The sequence below is a fragment of the Spea bombifrons genome, chromosome 2 (genome assembly GCF_027358695.1).
Source record: "Spea bombifrons isolate aSpeBom1 chromosome 2, aSpeBom1.2.pri, whole genome shotgun sequence".
NCBI lineage: Eukaryota > Metazoa > Chordata > Amphibia > Anura > Pelobatidae > Spea > Spea bombifrons.
In genome coordinates, this window is record NC_071088.1 from 59,672,768 (window position 1) to 59,689,623 (window position 16,856).

The 16,856-nt window shown below is 37.7% G+C and overlaps 1 protein-coding gene across 1 annotated transcript; it reads right to left on the minus strand.

Annotated features, from left to right (window-relative positions):
• Positions 1-9,634: 9,634 nt before the first annotated feature.
• Positions 9,635-13,086, minus strand: LOC128473676 (interleukin-20-like). The gene is made up of 5 exons (XM_053455927.1): positions 13,078-13,086; positions 12,539-12,601; positions 12,054-12,206; positions 10,876-10,950; positions 9,635-9,718 (listed from the first exon to the last, which is right to left on the minus strand). The coding sequence occupies exons 1-5, from the start codon at positions 13,084-13,086 to the stop codon at positions 9,635-9,637; spliced, it is 384 nt and encodes a 127-aa protein (XP_053311902.1).
• Between the last annotated feature and the right edge of the window lie 3,770 nt (positions 13,087-16,856).

Below are 16,856 nucleotides of genomic sequence, written 5' to 3' on the forward strand. Positions count from 1 at the left end.
TACGTGACTGCTTCACTGTTCATGGGATGACGGTTGGGAGGCACTACATGCTTCTGCTTTGTAAACTCTGTTAACATAGCTTTTACATAGCTATGCCTAAATTGTACAGCTGCCTGCCCTCTTCAGAGCCCTATTTCTAGTTCCATAACACTGTCCATCTGATGTCCCTCTTATCTAGGAACAATGAATTCTTGCTGGATATGTGTTTTACTTCAGTGCAAACTGTGTAAAAAATCACAGTGGCCAGTTATGAACTGGTGGCTCTTTAGCCACTGCTCTAACCATACTCTTTGAAAGAATAGTGACCTTACATCTTATTGATAAACTGGAACAAATGTTCTACAGAGTCAAGATCTCAGATGCCCTTTTCATCATTCTCCTGTTTGTGTCCCATAAAATAATTAATTTGCTTTGTTTTCATGCCTATTATGAAAACCCTAATCCTACTTTTATAACAAACATGCACATAAAGGAAATCTAGTGACTCACCAACATTTCTTTGATTGCATGGAAGTGTTTTCTAATTTCATAAATGTTTGCAGTCACTGGACATAAAATGTTCTCTTTTGCTTCTGTGTTTGTAATGCTTACAAACAGAAGGCAAGTCAGAACAAAGCAAAGGCACGTGGACAAGACACTCATCATACCAGAAAATGGATATCTGAAATATATATATAAAAAAACATATAAAAAACATAAAATACATTTTCTTTTTAAACATCATAGCATACAATTTTAGAGTGTTGATCTCACTATTTCTCTTTAAGTGACCTATCTATCTATCTATCTATCTATCTATCTATCTATCTTTCTATCTGTGCACGCAAAGACATCCACATATATATATATATATATATGTCATATCATGACATATATGTCATATCATGAAATCAGGTGCTACCATTCTGGCACACATTTTTGCGTTGCTAAAACCAAATATTAAAATAGTAATATGTATCAAAATGTTCTCAATATACACAGTATCATAACAATAATATTCACTCAGTGCAGGTATGGTATTTAAGATATTATTATTATTGTGTGTACATTTGTAGCATTTTATAATATTAATATCAAATGCAGAAAAAAAATATTAACACCATACAATTTTTTTTAACAGAATTGTCTACATCTGAAATTCTGATTTAAAATACATAATTTACACATTAATTTACATTAATATATATTCATCTGCCTTACCTGAGCTTTAAACCTTAGATGATAAGTAACAATTGGATGTATGCATTGTTGTCTCTTTTATATACAGGTATCTATCCAGATACTTCCTGTACGTGCTAGTTAAGGGTTTTTTGTTTTTTTTGCAAGTACCTGTATTTGGTAAAATTCCCCTCCATGAGTAATCTACCTGTTACTTCATCTTTTTCTTGACTTGCAAAAATTCCTCCAAATAGGATGCTCAGTATCCTGCCTTTCTTGCTTAACTTAAAATATACTCACTAAAAATGACCAAGTTTTACAGAATGTTGAAGAGATAATTGATTAAATTACAGCAGAGGGTATGATGCAGTAATAATTGTGGAATAAAAAAGAAAAGGCATATGTTGCCAGAGAAATTGGAAATGGATAAGATTTATAAAAGAACGTATTTTGTTATGTTCTTGGTGTGCCAAGGGGTCCCTCTGGGTTTTGAGTCAGTGCGGGATTTGGCCATCTGAGGTATGGCAAATCAGGTGGCATTAGTTGGACGAATACAAACAGGACTCCCCATGGGATGTCTCTGGGGAGTTCATATTGATTTGGCTACCGTGCAGGGAGGACACCGTTAAGCGCTCTTAACATCGTTTACACCTGCGCCAGTCCTAGTAACCCAGGACGTTCATTTGTTATGCACTTAATGATGAGGTTATTAGCTGAGGTGAATTGCGGGTATATGTTTACATGTTTGAAGTTTATGTTTATTAATGTCGCAGGTGTCAGAAAATTCCATCCAACTGTATCAATTCAGGTGTCCTGATTTCAGAAATAACTCATTTATATAGAATTTTCATACTCTCCCAGCACTTATAGGCAACATACTATTTTTTTTTTTACGAAGCCGTAAAATTTTTACATTAGGTATGATGGGACTGCAACTCTAATTTTAAACGAATAAACAAAAAAAACTCACAAAAGTATATATTTTTGTAAAGCAGACAACCCAGACTATGCTACCAGGGGTTTTTGGCCATTCTTCATGCAGTTATTTGGCCCCAATCCCTGTCAAAGGTGGCCGCAGAAATGATTTCCTGCGCTTTTTTTCACCAACCAGTCTTAGTATTTTGTAGGATTCTTAGGATTTTTTGTACAGGGTATGTGTCACGGCAAAGAAATCCAGCCTAAATTGTTCAGCCGCCTCTCCTGATTACGGAAATACCCCACATGCATAGTTTTTTGGACATTACAGGGCACAAACTGGACCTTGCACGTTATAGATTCCAAATGTGAAATTGTCGCATTTTGCTTTAGTTGCCCTATGTTTCATTTGGGCCTGTTAAGGACCCTCTAATTATAAATAACCCCATAAAAGTATATATTTATGTAAAGCAGACAACCCAGAGTATCTCATCAAGAGCATTTGGACATTTTCCATGCAGCCATTTTGAGATGGAACTCTACGAAGGTGTAGATTTTCCCAGTGGCACATTTCTTGTACAACACATATGTTTGAGCACCTGTGCATCACCTTCCCCACGTACACTGACAGGTACCACCTTCTCATTGTGTATAGTGGAGAGGATATACACATCCTTCCTGTCAGTGTACCTGAGGGCCAACAGCTCATTACTGCACAGAGCACTGGTAGTGCCGCACCTTTGCTTGGGGTAGGTCAAGGTCTTGGGAAAACCGTTCCGGGTTTTCCTAACAGTGCCACATGCTGGGGTCTGTGCCAACAATGAAAAAAAATGAAATAACTCTGGGCTGGTGTAATATTTATCCACCTAGAGGTGGTAGCCCTTATTCAAATAGGAGGACAGCAGGTCCCACACTATCTTGCCACAGATTGTGGGCAGCCAGGGGGATCAAGGTGACTGTCCTTCCCTTCATAGATTTTGAAGGAGACCGTATATCTGTCCTGCTCTCGCAAAGTTTATATAACTTCACACCATACCGTGAGCGCTTGGACGGGATATACGGTTTGAAATGCAGTCTACCTTGAACAGGACCAGGGACTCATCTATGGAAACATTTTTATCTGGGGTATATCGGGGTATTTACTACAAAATGGGGGGTGCCAAATATACTAGGTACGTCTTGAACCATTTACAAAAGACTAAAAACTGCTGTACTATTTTCAAACTGAAGAGAAATGAGCATTGTAGCTTAACTACATGAGTACATTTTGAAATAATTTCTCTTTGCTTCCAGCAGAAGGCACAATTTTCCTTAGAAAGAAAACCACTGGCTTCAGTTATATATTTTGAACTGTTATGCTTGCAATTCAGAATTAAACCATTTTATTGAACTTTCTGATGCTTAATCCTGTAAAAAAAAATACCAAATCACAGCTGGAACATAAGCATATTATAATGTCATGTAATTAAAACATATTACCACTATAACATCTATAATATATAATAAAATAACTATAATATCTAAATGTTGACTCTTCATCACTGGCAGTAAAACAATAGACACTCATCTTGGATCACCATTTAATGATAAGTTACCCTTAAAAAACTAAGTGTAAAACTAACTTCCTTAAAATGGAGAAAAATTAATTAACGGACCGATGGCCAGTCAAATTTTGTGAGGTGAAGATTTTCTGTCCAAGTGCCTCAGACACAGCTCAGATATATTTGTACATCGGGATGAGGTCACCCTTAAACTTACTATTTTAAAGTAAACAAATTTAGATACACACTCATTCAAGCTTAAAATCATAGGCATCTACACCTAACCATTACCATGAGAGCTCTTGTTCTGAGTACCATCAGCCTCCAACAGACATCATCTCCCAAACCTTCTTCCAGACTTACACAAGTGTTAACCAAGAATTCCCACCTTGTGACTACAAAGTGCAACACATAAGTAAGTAAGCAAAAGCACATAAATAAGGAGGGAGCTGGAATGCTGCTCTTACTATACTTAAGCAGAAAAGGAGTAAATCCTACCCTGTCACCTCTACTTAACTCCATAAGCCATGATTTACCGTTTACCCAATAGGACGACAAATCAAAGCTCATCTAGTGACTGGTGACCTAACTCCTCTTTCCTAATTGCTATATGGAAGATCCTTTGACCGCTCAGGCCTCCCTGTAGCCACTACCCTAACCTAGTGTTAATCCGATGATAAACCCAAACCGGGACAAGCATTTTTTAAAGAAATCTGTTTAGAAGGGAATCATTGGTTTGTATCAAATAGTAGCCCTGAATTCCACCAGCATCCCCTGAATGTGTACTAAATAGATGGGGCACAACTCTGAACCATTAGCTCAGATCAGTAAACTGCTTACCTGCTTGATCGATTTTAGACCAACCGATCACTAGTCACTGAGTACCCCTCCTCGTGTGTGTCACCACACAACAAAGTGGAGCAGCCATGGGAGCCACTACTTTACCTGTAAGCAGAGCATCATAAAAAGACAGGATAAAGACTACCTGAAACAAAATGTTATCATATCAATTGAAATATAAGTCCAGACCCCTCACAATTCACCACTTCCATTTGGTATGTATGCTCTCCGTTACTACAGGTGAGGGAACATTCACAAACGCCAGGCGTATCCAGACCAGGTAAAAAGTCGAACTCCCTCAAGAAAGGTAGCTCAGCCAACAGCAGGGTCGGATCCAGACACCCCTTCCCTCGGCCAGAAGGTGCCCTTCTGTGTACTGTGTGCCACACTACAAAGAGGCAAGTGGCACTCAAAATCGGAGGTACTTCAAAACCAGTCAGCATCAGTGGAGAAGGTATAAATCTATTTTAATATCAGTAGAAAATACAAAGGACACAGAGCTGGACACGCTTAACACGTTTCACACATGAGTGCTTAACCATAAGCTAAGCATTAATTCAAAAGTGAAACCATACAATTCCAAATATACATGAATAAATAAATAATAATGATCTAGCAGAGATTCTTAAGAGTTAATTTTGAAAAAAGGCAGGGGTTTGACCTGACAATGCAATTTTCTGAGCACCATCCGCTTTCTTGGGGGAGTTGGATTTCTATAAGGCTAGGTTTCCACTTGGGTTTTTTTTGCTAAAAATGCCCATAATAACACCAATTCAGCCACACAGCGTTTTTTTTGTGAAAAAACGCTGCGGCCAGATGTTAGTGCTTCTTCAATAGGAAATCGCACAATGCCATATCCACTTGGCGTTTTTCATCAAGAAAATAACGCAGGACAAAAACCCAAATGGAAACCTAGCCTTAGACTGGTGCTTGTGAATATATCTAATTTAGGATTCTGGGAGGATTGCTTTTCCTGTTTACTGTTCACTAATAGACAGGACCACACTGCTCACACTCTTATGGATGTTGACCAGTCTTATGTGCAATATATGGATATTAATATGTTGGTTTTACAACTTGAAAAATTAACTGGCTACTTCATCCTATCAGTGATTGATATGTACTTTCCTATACAAACTCTCTCCCACTTTAGCTCATCAACGACTGCCAAAACGGCTTGTAATGGCAGCAATTACACCTGGCAACAAATGGACAAATCATAAATTCTTGGCACTTTTGCAGTTATTTTTCGTCAATTTCATTGGAGATCGCCATCGTCATTGTTGATTCAGGCAAAGTTTGTATGAAAACAAATGCCCAAGTCTATTTTCTTCATACACTTATTTTTTCTTTAAGTGGATATTATAGATTATTAATTTATATTAGGTGTACTTTTCACTTTTTTGATTCCACATAGCATTTGAGTAAAAAATTGAGCATGTTGGGAACCCAGACTCAGATGTGGGATTGCTAGAAAAAGCTGTTCTCCTCAACACCCAGGAGAGCAGCTCATCTATCACAGAGGGGATCCAGAAGGAAGAAAAGCTTGAGCAGGTTGTGGTCTTAGGGGCTTCTATTATTAAGAGAACAGACAGGGTAACCTGTGGCTCTGATTGCAGCAACCAAATGGTTCGCTGTCTCCCAGGTGCCCAGGTTCGGCATGTTGCAGACAGAGTGGATAGACTATTGGGACGGCCTGGAGAGGATACAGCCGTCTTGGTATACATCGACACCAATGTCATAGTAAGAGAAAGGGATTTTAGAGAGTAAGATTAGTAAAAGGACCTCCAAGGTAGTATTCTCAGAGATGGTTCTCAGGTATCGTTATATAATTAAAGCATAATTTTAATTACTAATCACTATTCATTTTGATTAGTAAGAACGTACATATAATAAAGTTATACGTATCATGGGGATAGGGAATTATGAATGGATGGAACACCATTCTCCAGTAGTTAATTCAAAAATACAAGATGTGCAGGAACAATTAAGGGATATTGCCCTTAGCTTTGTTGCTATTTTATTTAACATTTCAAAGTTTTTCCCATGTTAATTTAATCTATGAGCTGTGTGAAGGAATGTGAGTTTCTGCCACATAATATTTTGAGAGTTACAGGCGAAGATATTACTGTGAACTTGCATGTCTTTTTCTATAATTCCCAAAATCAGAACCCCCACTACAATAAATAGTACATATACTGTATGTATATATATATATATATATATATATATATATATATATATATATATATATATGTATATATATATATTTTTTATTTATTATTTTTTTTTAAGGACCCCCCCTATTAACCAAGGTGGATGCCAACAATTGTACTTCCCCCTTCCCCCACACTTTCCATGTTGGAATTGGCATAATTAAACTGGGGGGGTCATAAAGGGGCATAAAGGCCACCCATTTTTAATTAAACCCAACTCAAGACAATCATCACCCCGCCCCTTGATGAATAGGGCCCCTCATCTACAGAGAAGGCTTTAAGTTGCCTGAGAGTCCCATAAGGTTAAAAATGCAATGCAGTCTAACTGATTATGCAGCTTGGTAAGCATCATAGTCATGGACAACTAGATAGGACTTAGGGTACTTTGACATAGTGGAGGGCTAAGCAATATATGGCCATATATTGTGACAGGATACCCAATATTTTTGCCTTAGATAGGTGTTTTCTGAATAGTATTTGTTTGGTATGCGCTGAATTCTTGCTTTTTTGTGATTATTATTCTAGCAGCAACCCGGAAATCTAAGTGTGTATGCCTTTTATTCTTTTTGGGTTAAATTGAATAAGAGTCTCACTGGGTTAAAACAGCAAAGCAGTCACACTGATTCAGCTGCTTGGCAACACAGCAATAAAAATATTAGATAAGACTTAGCAAAGTTGGCATACTTTGATGCAGTGTCGAGCTAAGAAATATATATACATAAAAATAACTCAACACACAGCCATAAAGGTCTAAACCTTGGCAACAAAAGTGAGTACACCCCTAAGTGGAAATTTCCAAATTGGAAATGGGCCCAAAGTGTCAATATTTTGTGTGGCCCCCATTATTTTCCAGCACTGCCTTAACCCTCTTGGGCATGGAGTTCACCAGAGCTTCATAGGTTGCCACTGGAAATATGATGGAGCTGGTAGATGTTAGAGACCTTGTGCTCCCTCACCTTCCGTTTGAGGATGCCCCACAGATGCTCAATAGGGTTTAGGTCTGGAGACATGCTTGGCCAGTCCATCACCTTTACTGTCAGCTTCTTTAGCAAGGTAGTGGTCGTCTTGGAGGTGTGTTTGGGGTCGTTATTATGTTGGAATACTGCCTGCGGCCCAGTCTCCGAATGGAGGGGATCATGCTCTGCTTCAGTATGTCACAGTACATGTTGCAATTCATGGTTCCCTCAATGAACTGCAGCTCCCCAGTGCCGGCAGCACTCATGCAGGCCCAGACCATGACACTCCCACCACCATGCTTGACTGTAGGCAAGACACACTTGTCTTTGTACTCCTCACCTGGTTGCTGCCACACACGCTTGACACCAATTGAACCAAATAAGTTTATCTTGGTCTCATCGGACCCCAGGACATGGTTCCAGTAATCCATGTCCTTACTCTTCTTATCTTCAGCAAACTGTTTGCAGGCATTCTTGTGCATCAACTTTAGAAGAGGCCTCCTTTTGGGACAACAGCCATGCAGACCAATTTGATGCAGTGTGCGGCATATGGTCTGAGCACTGACAGGCTGACCCCCCACCCCTTCAACCTCTGCAGCAATGCTGGCAGCACTCATACGTCTATTTCCCAAAGACAACCTCTGGATATGACGCTGAGCACATGCACTCAACTTCTTTGGTCGACCATGGAGAGGCCTGTTTTGAGTGGAACCTGTCCTGTGAAACCGCTGTATGGTCTTGCCCACTGTGCTGCAGCTCAATTTCAGGGTCTTGGTAATCTTCTTATAGCCTAGGCCATCTTTATGTAGAGCAACATTTCTTTTTTTTCAGATCCTCAGAGAGTTCTTTGCCATGAGGTGGCATGTTGAACGTCCAGTGGCCAGTATTAGAGAGTGTGAGAGCGATAACACCAAATTTAACACACCTGCTCCCACTGGTAACACTAACAAGTCACATGACACCGGGAGGGGAAATGGCTAATTGGGCCCAATTTAGACATTTTCACTATGCGGTGTACTCACTATTGCTGACAAGGTTTAGACATTAATGGCTGTGTGTTGAGTTTTTTTTAAGGGAATAGCAAATTTAAACTGTTATACAGGCTGTAGTGTACATTCACTACTTTACATTGTAGCAGAGTGTCATTTCTTCAGTGTTGTCACATGAAAAGATAAAATAAAATATTTACAAAAATGTGAGGGAGATACTGTATTTTTTAATAGTATTTTTTAATGGTATTTGCTGGGTATGCACTGAATTCTTACATTGTTTTGTGTACTTATTGATCATTGTTATTCTAGCAGCAAACTGGGGATCTGCATGTGTATACCCTTTAAGCCTTTTAGGTTGTGCATTCCCCTCTCTGTATAAATTAGTAAATCGCCTGCATTACTATGTTGTCTGCCTTTTTTAACTTGCATTCACTCACATCTGCTGCATCTTGTGAGTCAGACTTTGGTCCAATTCGTGTGAGTGTGATTCCGTAAATGCAAAAGCACTTGCAGTTTAGTGAATAAATCCCATTATTTCTCTATTTAGTTACACTGGCGGACTGCAACCAAAGCAAAAAAACAGAAAAATACTAGCAGAAACCTTTATTTAATAAATGTTTCATAAAACAGTAAAATTGCAATAATTAAATAACAACAATAAATATTATAACACAAGTGTGTGAATAAATATTACATCAAAAAATAAATAGCAATATAAATAAGCATATAAATAATATATAACAAATGAATGCTTAATAAGTAATTCATAATTAAATAGTAACTAATAATTGTAAGACTGGCTTTTAAAAGCAATATCTAATTTATGACAGGATAATTTGAGAATAAATTAAAAAGTGTATTTGGGTAAAGTGTATCAATGTTTAACATATTTGTATCAATTACAATCACAGTGGAAGGTTATGTTATAAATATTCATGATTTTCACAAGGGCAGCCCTTTAAATATGAAAATAGTTCTGATATGGGAGTTGCTGAATGAAGAAATGTGTTTTTAATTCAATTTAGGAAGTTATTTTCCAACCAAGGGAATAGAATGTTCAGGTCTCCCACAGCTTTGATTGCAGCAGCTTCTGTTTCTAACTGGAGAGAGACAAAGGATTTGATTATTTAATGGTAACATGCCTCAAATATGCTAACATATTCAAAATCACACAATATGTAAATATTATAAAAGTTATAAAAGTTTTATTTCACTAAATAATTGTTGTGGATAAATGATATCTATCAATCTTCTGAACTGTGGTTCTAAAAAAAATTTCTGCCTGTGCAGTAGCAGAACATTCAAGGTTTGCACGGGTCGTGACTGCGACCGGGCCCTCGAGTTCTGTCAGTCAGGGGGGCCCAAGAGGTGCAGAGCGGTCATTTTAAGCAACTGCTCGGATCCTTCTGTCTCCTCTGTTCCCTGCCGCCACCGGCCTCAGCGCTGCCCCGACTGCAGTGGTGGGAGCGTGAGGCATCTGTCTCGGTGCCGACGCTTCACGCTAAGCGCCGGCATATGACGTCATATGCCGGTGCTCAGCAGTGAAGCCGCACGCACCGCGGCAGAGCAGCGAGACAGAGGCCTCGCGCTCTCACTACAAGACTGCACGGTAAGTGACCTACAAAGGGGGGTAGGGAGAAGGTAGATAGTGAGAAGGGAGGGGGTAAGGGGAGGGTAGATAGTGAGAAGGGAGGGGGTAGGGAGAGGGTATATAGTGAGAAGGGAGGGGGTAGGGAGAGGGTAGATAGTGAGAAGGGGTAGGGAGAGGGTAGATAGCCTGAGAAGGGAGGGGGATAGGGAGAGGGTAGATAGTGAGAAGGGGAGGTAGGGAGAGAGTAGATAGTGAGAAGGGGGGGTAGGGAGAGAGTAGATAGCCTGAGAAGGGGGAGAAGGGGTAGATAGTGTAAGAAGAGGGTGAAGGGGTAGATAGTGTGAAAAGGGGGGAGAGGGGGTAGATAGTGTGAGAAGAGGGGGCAGATAGTATGAGAAGGGGGAGAGGGGGTAGATAGTGTGAGTAAAAAATCATGTGTGTGGTGGGGGGCCCTTAACAGATTCTTGCACTTCTAGTTATGCCCCTGTGCCTGTGGATCATATAAGAAGTACGCTATTATGAGGAAAGCATAATAAGTGCACCCAATTATAGCTTAACATAGGCGGGTGATTCAAATAACCACTAAATGATCACACACTGCCACTAAACACAATACTAGTAAAGAACTGACACTAGTAAATAAGTAAAAGTTCCATAAGCAAATACCTTGAAATACTCTTCCTTGAAAACATGCATAAGTCTATGTGACTGTTCTCCACATGGGCACCTCATGGTTGAATGCTGTATAAAACAAAGAACCATAAAAAATTAAACAGAGACACATAGACTTTAGAACAACAGGGTCTCAACTAGAGATTAGAGACAGTTATCATACCCCACATTTATGTCACCTCAGCTAGATGGCACAAGGAGGGACAATGCCTCTGATCAGCTCAAGCATGCCCCTTACTTTGTGGCACCCGGGAAAGATGCGCTCTTGCCCCATGTAGTTATGTACTAAAGGGCTTCTATAGTAATGAAGGTCTGCTATCAATGTTTCCTAACATTTTCCAACTAAACAAACCTAGTACCCATTACTGCAACCGACTACTTGTTACCTATTAAATACCATTACCATTACATGTACCACAAGTGCAAAAAGATACATTTTGAGAAATAATATCTAGGTATATGTAGATATTAATATGGAGGTAAACACAATTACAATTCGGTGTCAATATGGATTGGATATTAAAGGTTTTATTCCATTTAGAAACAAACATTAATTGCCCTTCTATTAAAAACATTAGCAGTGTGTAAAGCAAACTAAACCTAAGGAATCTGTTGTATGACTATTTCCTCTAAACAGTAAAACCACACAGAAACATTTTTAAGTACAAAAGCTTTAAGGCATATGAGTACTTTCTTTTTGTCAAATAAGTTTGGTTGATACAAAATGGTACTTACATGAAAACATTCTGTTTGGCATTAAACAGTACTGAGATTTACAGTATGTTTCTAATAGGGAATATGGTTTAAATTCAGAAGTGTAAGTGGAACAGCACCTCTAAAGTAGGCTTAACGTTTTTTCACATATACCTATGTGCAATATATAACTATTATGTGAAAACATAATAAAACAAAAATAGAACGTTTTAAAGCTGCCTTTTTTTTTCTAAGAAATACTAGCAATCAAAATATGTTGGAAGTTCCACTTTCTTTTTCCTCTCAGCACCAACTAAAAAATACATGATGCATACATAATGTTTAGTTAGCCACGAAGATGTGACAAGTGAATGCTGGTAAAAAAAAGTTTTATGCACCAGGTTGAATCTGCTGGGCTGATTTTATGTCATATTTATTCATTTTTGTAGAAGATAGAATAGTATCTAGTATCCACTTACACAGTGCTTGAGTTCTATTTTCAGGCCAAGGATAGAGTTGGCCAAATGGTTAAGGCTCCTTGATGTCTTAGATGTGGTCATTTCAACTTTGGGGAAAACGTTGTTGACGTAGAAATGTCCAAGCTCAAGAAGGAAGCAGCATCGCTCAGATGGCTACATTTAAAAAAAAAGTATCAATTAATGTTTTTCTTTTTTGTTTGCAAATGGATTGTTTCAATGCCACATTTGTATTAAAAATATCACCCTATAATATTTTTATTCCATCCATACTTTTACCATGGAACCTTCCTTCAATGATAGGAAAAGCACCCAGGTGACATTTAACACAAGCAATTCATGTTTTACATACATAGTTTAAATGTTGTTATATGATATAAAGGGTGCACAATCTTTAGGTTGGTTGTTAATATCTGTGATTCTGGATTTTATAATACATAATATTTGTTTTAAAAAAAATTAACTCAACAATGACTTGCGTTACTTACGTGTATGCTAGTCAGGGTGCTGGCTTTCAGTAGTCTAACATCTGTAATCTTGTCTTTTGTGTACTGCGAAAGAAATGAATACATATTTACATATCTGATCATATATGTTAATATGTATAAATAATAGTATACCTTTAATCATCTTAATTGTATTTTCTCATTTCTAGAAACGGTATACACATTTTGAATATTTCAATTATTGATTCACATCTAATTGGGACCTTGTAAATCTTCACAGTTACACAAACAGCTATGAACTGGTCACAAAGATAAGATTCATAAAAATTGTGAAGCCCCATACTCTTTAGCCACTGGTCTAACCATACTTTCTGAAACAAAAGTGGCCCTGAACATAGTGAAACATTTATGAATACTCTCTATGAGCAGGCCTCTCAATAACACTTTATGGATAAATCAGGCAAAATATTCTACAGAGTCAAGATGTTAGATGCCCTTTTCATCATTCTTCTGTTTGTGTCCTATTAAATAATTAATTTGCTTTGTTCTTTCGCATACTATGAGCACCCTAATCATACTACCTGTGACATGCTTAACACAAATCTAGCGACTCACCAACATTTCTTTGATTGCATGGAAGTGTTTTCTAATTTCATAAATGTTTGCAGTCACTGGACATAAATTCTTCTCTTTTGCTTCTGTGTTTGTAATGCTTACAAACAGAAGGCAAGCCAGAACAAAGCAAAGGCACGTGGACAAGACACTCATCATACCAGAAAATGGATATCTGAAAATGAGAAGCAAAATATATAAAAATAAAATACATTATCTTTTTAAACACTTTTGCACACAAAAATCTCCCTATCTATCCCTCTCATATATCGCATATTGCCTGTTATATTTTAACTAGAAAATCTGAAACCATAATATACATTGCAACATGAAATTTGGTGCTACCATTCTAGGACACTTTTTTTCCTTTCTTAAAAAAATATTAAGATAGTTATTTATCCAAATTTTCTCAAGAAAACTATACACACGCTATCATAAGAATACTATTTGCTTAGTACATTCACTTTGTACATTTAATATTCACTCATATTTAAGATGATCAATTATAAGGTTATTATTGTGTGTGTAAATTTGTAGTATTTTGTAATATATCATGTGCATATCAATGACAGATGAAGATTAACAAAATAAATAGCACTCAATAACTATTGTTATTGTTTCATTAGTATTATTGAGTGCACAATTGTATAACAGAATTGTCTACATCTGAAATTCTGTTTTAAAACACACACATATAATAATAGATATAAATCCGTCTTACCTGAGTTTTAAACCTTGGATGATAAGTAACATTTGGTAAGGATGTATGCATTGTCCTTTCTTTTATATACAGACACTTCCTGTACTTGCTAGGTAAGGGTTTATTTTTTTGCATCTACCTGTATTTGGTAAAATTCCCTTACATGAGTAATCTACCTGTTACCTCATCTTTTTTCTTGACTTACAGAAATTCCTCCAAATCGGATGCTCAGTATCCTGCGTAACTTAAAATATCTTGCTTAACTTAAAATATACTCACTAAAAAACACCAAGTTTCAATAGAGATTTTTGGACAGATAATGGATTAAGTTACAGCATAGGGTTTTAAGCAGTGGTATTTTTTTTGAAGAAAAAGTCAATAAAATGGGCATATGTTGCCAGAGAAAATGGGGAAATTGGAAATGTGTATTTTTATCTGTAATTTTTGGGCAATATTAGAATAGCAAAATGTTGCTTTTTCACTGAAAAACAATCAGCTTAGATCACCACTTAAAGATAAGTTACCCCTAAAGAGCTTTGTAATATTTCTGTTTATTATATCTGCCATTTTACCTTTTAGTGTACAATATAAACAAGCGTGGGTAATAAAAAAATGATAAAATAATTAACAGTTGCAGGCAAAGAGCCATACAAAGTGACATTGAGGCTGGAAATTTCATCAAGTTCTAAAACATCCCATTTGCACTGAAGTGATCCAAATGAAGACAAAAATGGACCTCTGGGCAGTCACAATAAAACAAACGGATTGTATCTACCCATGAACACCCTTTCTTCTAAAGATTAACAATAAAGTTCAGATCTTTATCTGTGCAATGTGGAAAAAAAATATATAACATTTCGTGTAAAAATCAACCTTAATTATATTTAGATAATTTATATTTAGAGTGAAATATGTTCTTAAACTCTTGCTTGTAGATTTTGACTGATGATCGTGTCTCTCTAAAAAAAATGATATATAGTGCTCACTATAAAAAATACTTTCAGGTATAAATAAAAAATATGTATGGATAAACCACTCACAAGGGAAGAGCAATACACTGCTCTAATGTTGGAAGCGTATCGATGAGAAAAATTACTTTAGACCACCCAGGTTAACTGCTGGCCAAAAAACTGCATAAAAGTTTCCATATAGAAACCGCTCTCAAAGTATCATTCAGACAAAGGAAACACAGGGCAAAAAACATATAAAAGAACTCAAACAGACAGAGCCAAAATGAGTATAAAAATATAGACTTTAATAAATACAGATAAACAGATATAAATAATATACAATACAATGTAAAAATGTTACAAAAATAAAAAACACAATTTAAAGAGGCACACAATTAATAGATCCTGAAAAAAATTCTACCTGCTCCACCAGGGGTTAATATATCAATAAGAGAAAAAAAAAAAACAGGACAAAAAAGGTAAAAAGAAAGATAATAATCAATAAACTCACCACTGGTAAGCTGTGCCTGGCCAGGCAGGTCCCAAAAAACAGCATAGTGTATAAAAAGGGTAAAAACGTACAAAAAAAGATTTAATATAAAAATCTTTGTTTGGAAACTATGGAAAGCGGAATTGCACAGAATGCTGGCAAAAGCTGCAAACACCCCTTTTCATCAACTGGCCCATGCTTTCCATCTGATTCTTTCACACTAATTAATGTAGACAGACAGTTGCTTCTCTTATGGTATTGCATAGTGGATAGGTATCTGCCTGTACTTCTCAGCATCGAGGAGACCTTTAATTCTGACCAAATCCCAAACTCCATAAGCAGAAATTCAGCCTAAAACATGCAAGAAAACTCCACTATGCTTCACTCTTGGGACCAAACAAATGCCTCGCTGATGGTATTGCCTAGTTCTTATTATTACCGTATTTACTCGATTATAAGATGAGGTTTTTTTCACAGCAAACGCTCTCAAAAATGCCCCTCGTCTTATATTCAAGGTTGTCTTATAATCAGACCTCAAATAGAGGTCTGACTACAAGACTAAGATCCAGATCCCCTGTAGCACTGCAGGGAACCTGGATCCTCCGCTCTGGCAGCAGGTGGACGTCTGCGCGATGCAGACAACCTCCGTTCTATAATAGAGCGCCGGCGTGACATGACCTTCCAGTGCTCCACCATAGAAGGCCCCTGGAAGTACCAGCCAGCAGCATTGGAGGCTGTCTATGCGCATCTTGCAGACGTTCACTGGCTGCCAGAGAGGAGGATCCCCAGCAGCTCTGCAGGAGACTTAGATCCTCCTTTCTGGCAGCCGGTGAACATCTGCGCGAAGTGACATCTGCGCGACCTTCCGGTGCTCCTCACTTGACACCAGGGATCCTTGAGCACGGGAACGTCTAGGGATGCATCGGTAAGTCGGGGGGGGCATATAGGGGGTATAAGGCATATCAGGGGGGCAGATTGGCAAATCTGGGGCAGAGTGGCATATAGGGGGCAAAGTGGCATATAGGTGATATAAGGCATATCTAGAGGCAGAGTGGCATATAGGGGGTATAAGGCATATCAGGGAGGCAGAGTGGCATATAGGGGGGTACAAGGGATATCTGGGGGGCAGAGTAGCAAGCCGTGTGGCAGATGTGCATAACTGGGGGACAGGTTGGCAAATAAAGGGAAATAAAAACAGAAAATCGCAATCATAGTTTTTATTAAATATGAAAAAATAGTTTACATATGAATTAATATCTACTAATACAACTTTTTTATAGTATATATATTCAGGCTTTTATTTTCCTAAATTAATATTCAAATTTTGGGGGGTCATCTCATAATCAGGGTCGTCTTATAATTGATAATAATTATTTTTATATCGCCCACGATTTACGCAGCGCTTAATACAATACATATATTCAAGGGCCAAGACTAGAATTGATAGACTAAGACAAACTGATACAATAGGTGGAGAGAGCCCTGCTCACAAGCTTACAATCTTGAGGATAAGTATCTGCCTGTACTTCTTATGATCAAGAAGACCCTTAATTCTGACCAAAAGCCCAACTCCATTTGCAGAAATACAGCCTCAAACATGCAAGGAAC

Coding starts and splice junctions, on each gene's coding strand:
- LOC128473676 (XM_053455927.1), bottom strand. Junction 12,207..12,538: donor GCACCCTGACTAGCATACAC/GTAAGTAACGCA, acceptor TTTTAAATGTAG/CCATCTGAGCGATGCTGCTT. Junction 10,951..12,053: donor AAATAGAACTCAAGCACTGT/GTAAGTGGATAC, acceptor TGTTTTATACAG/CATTCAACCATGAGGTGCCC.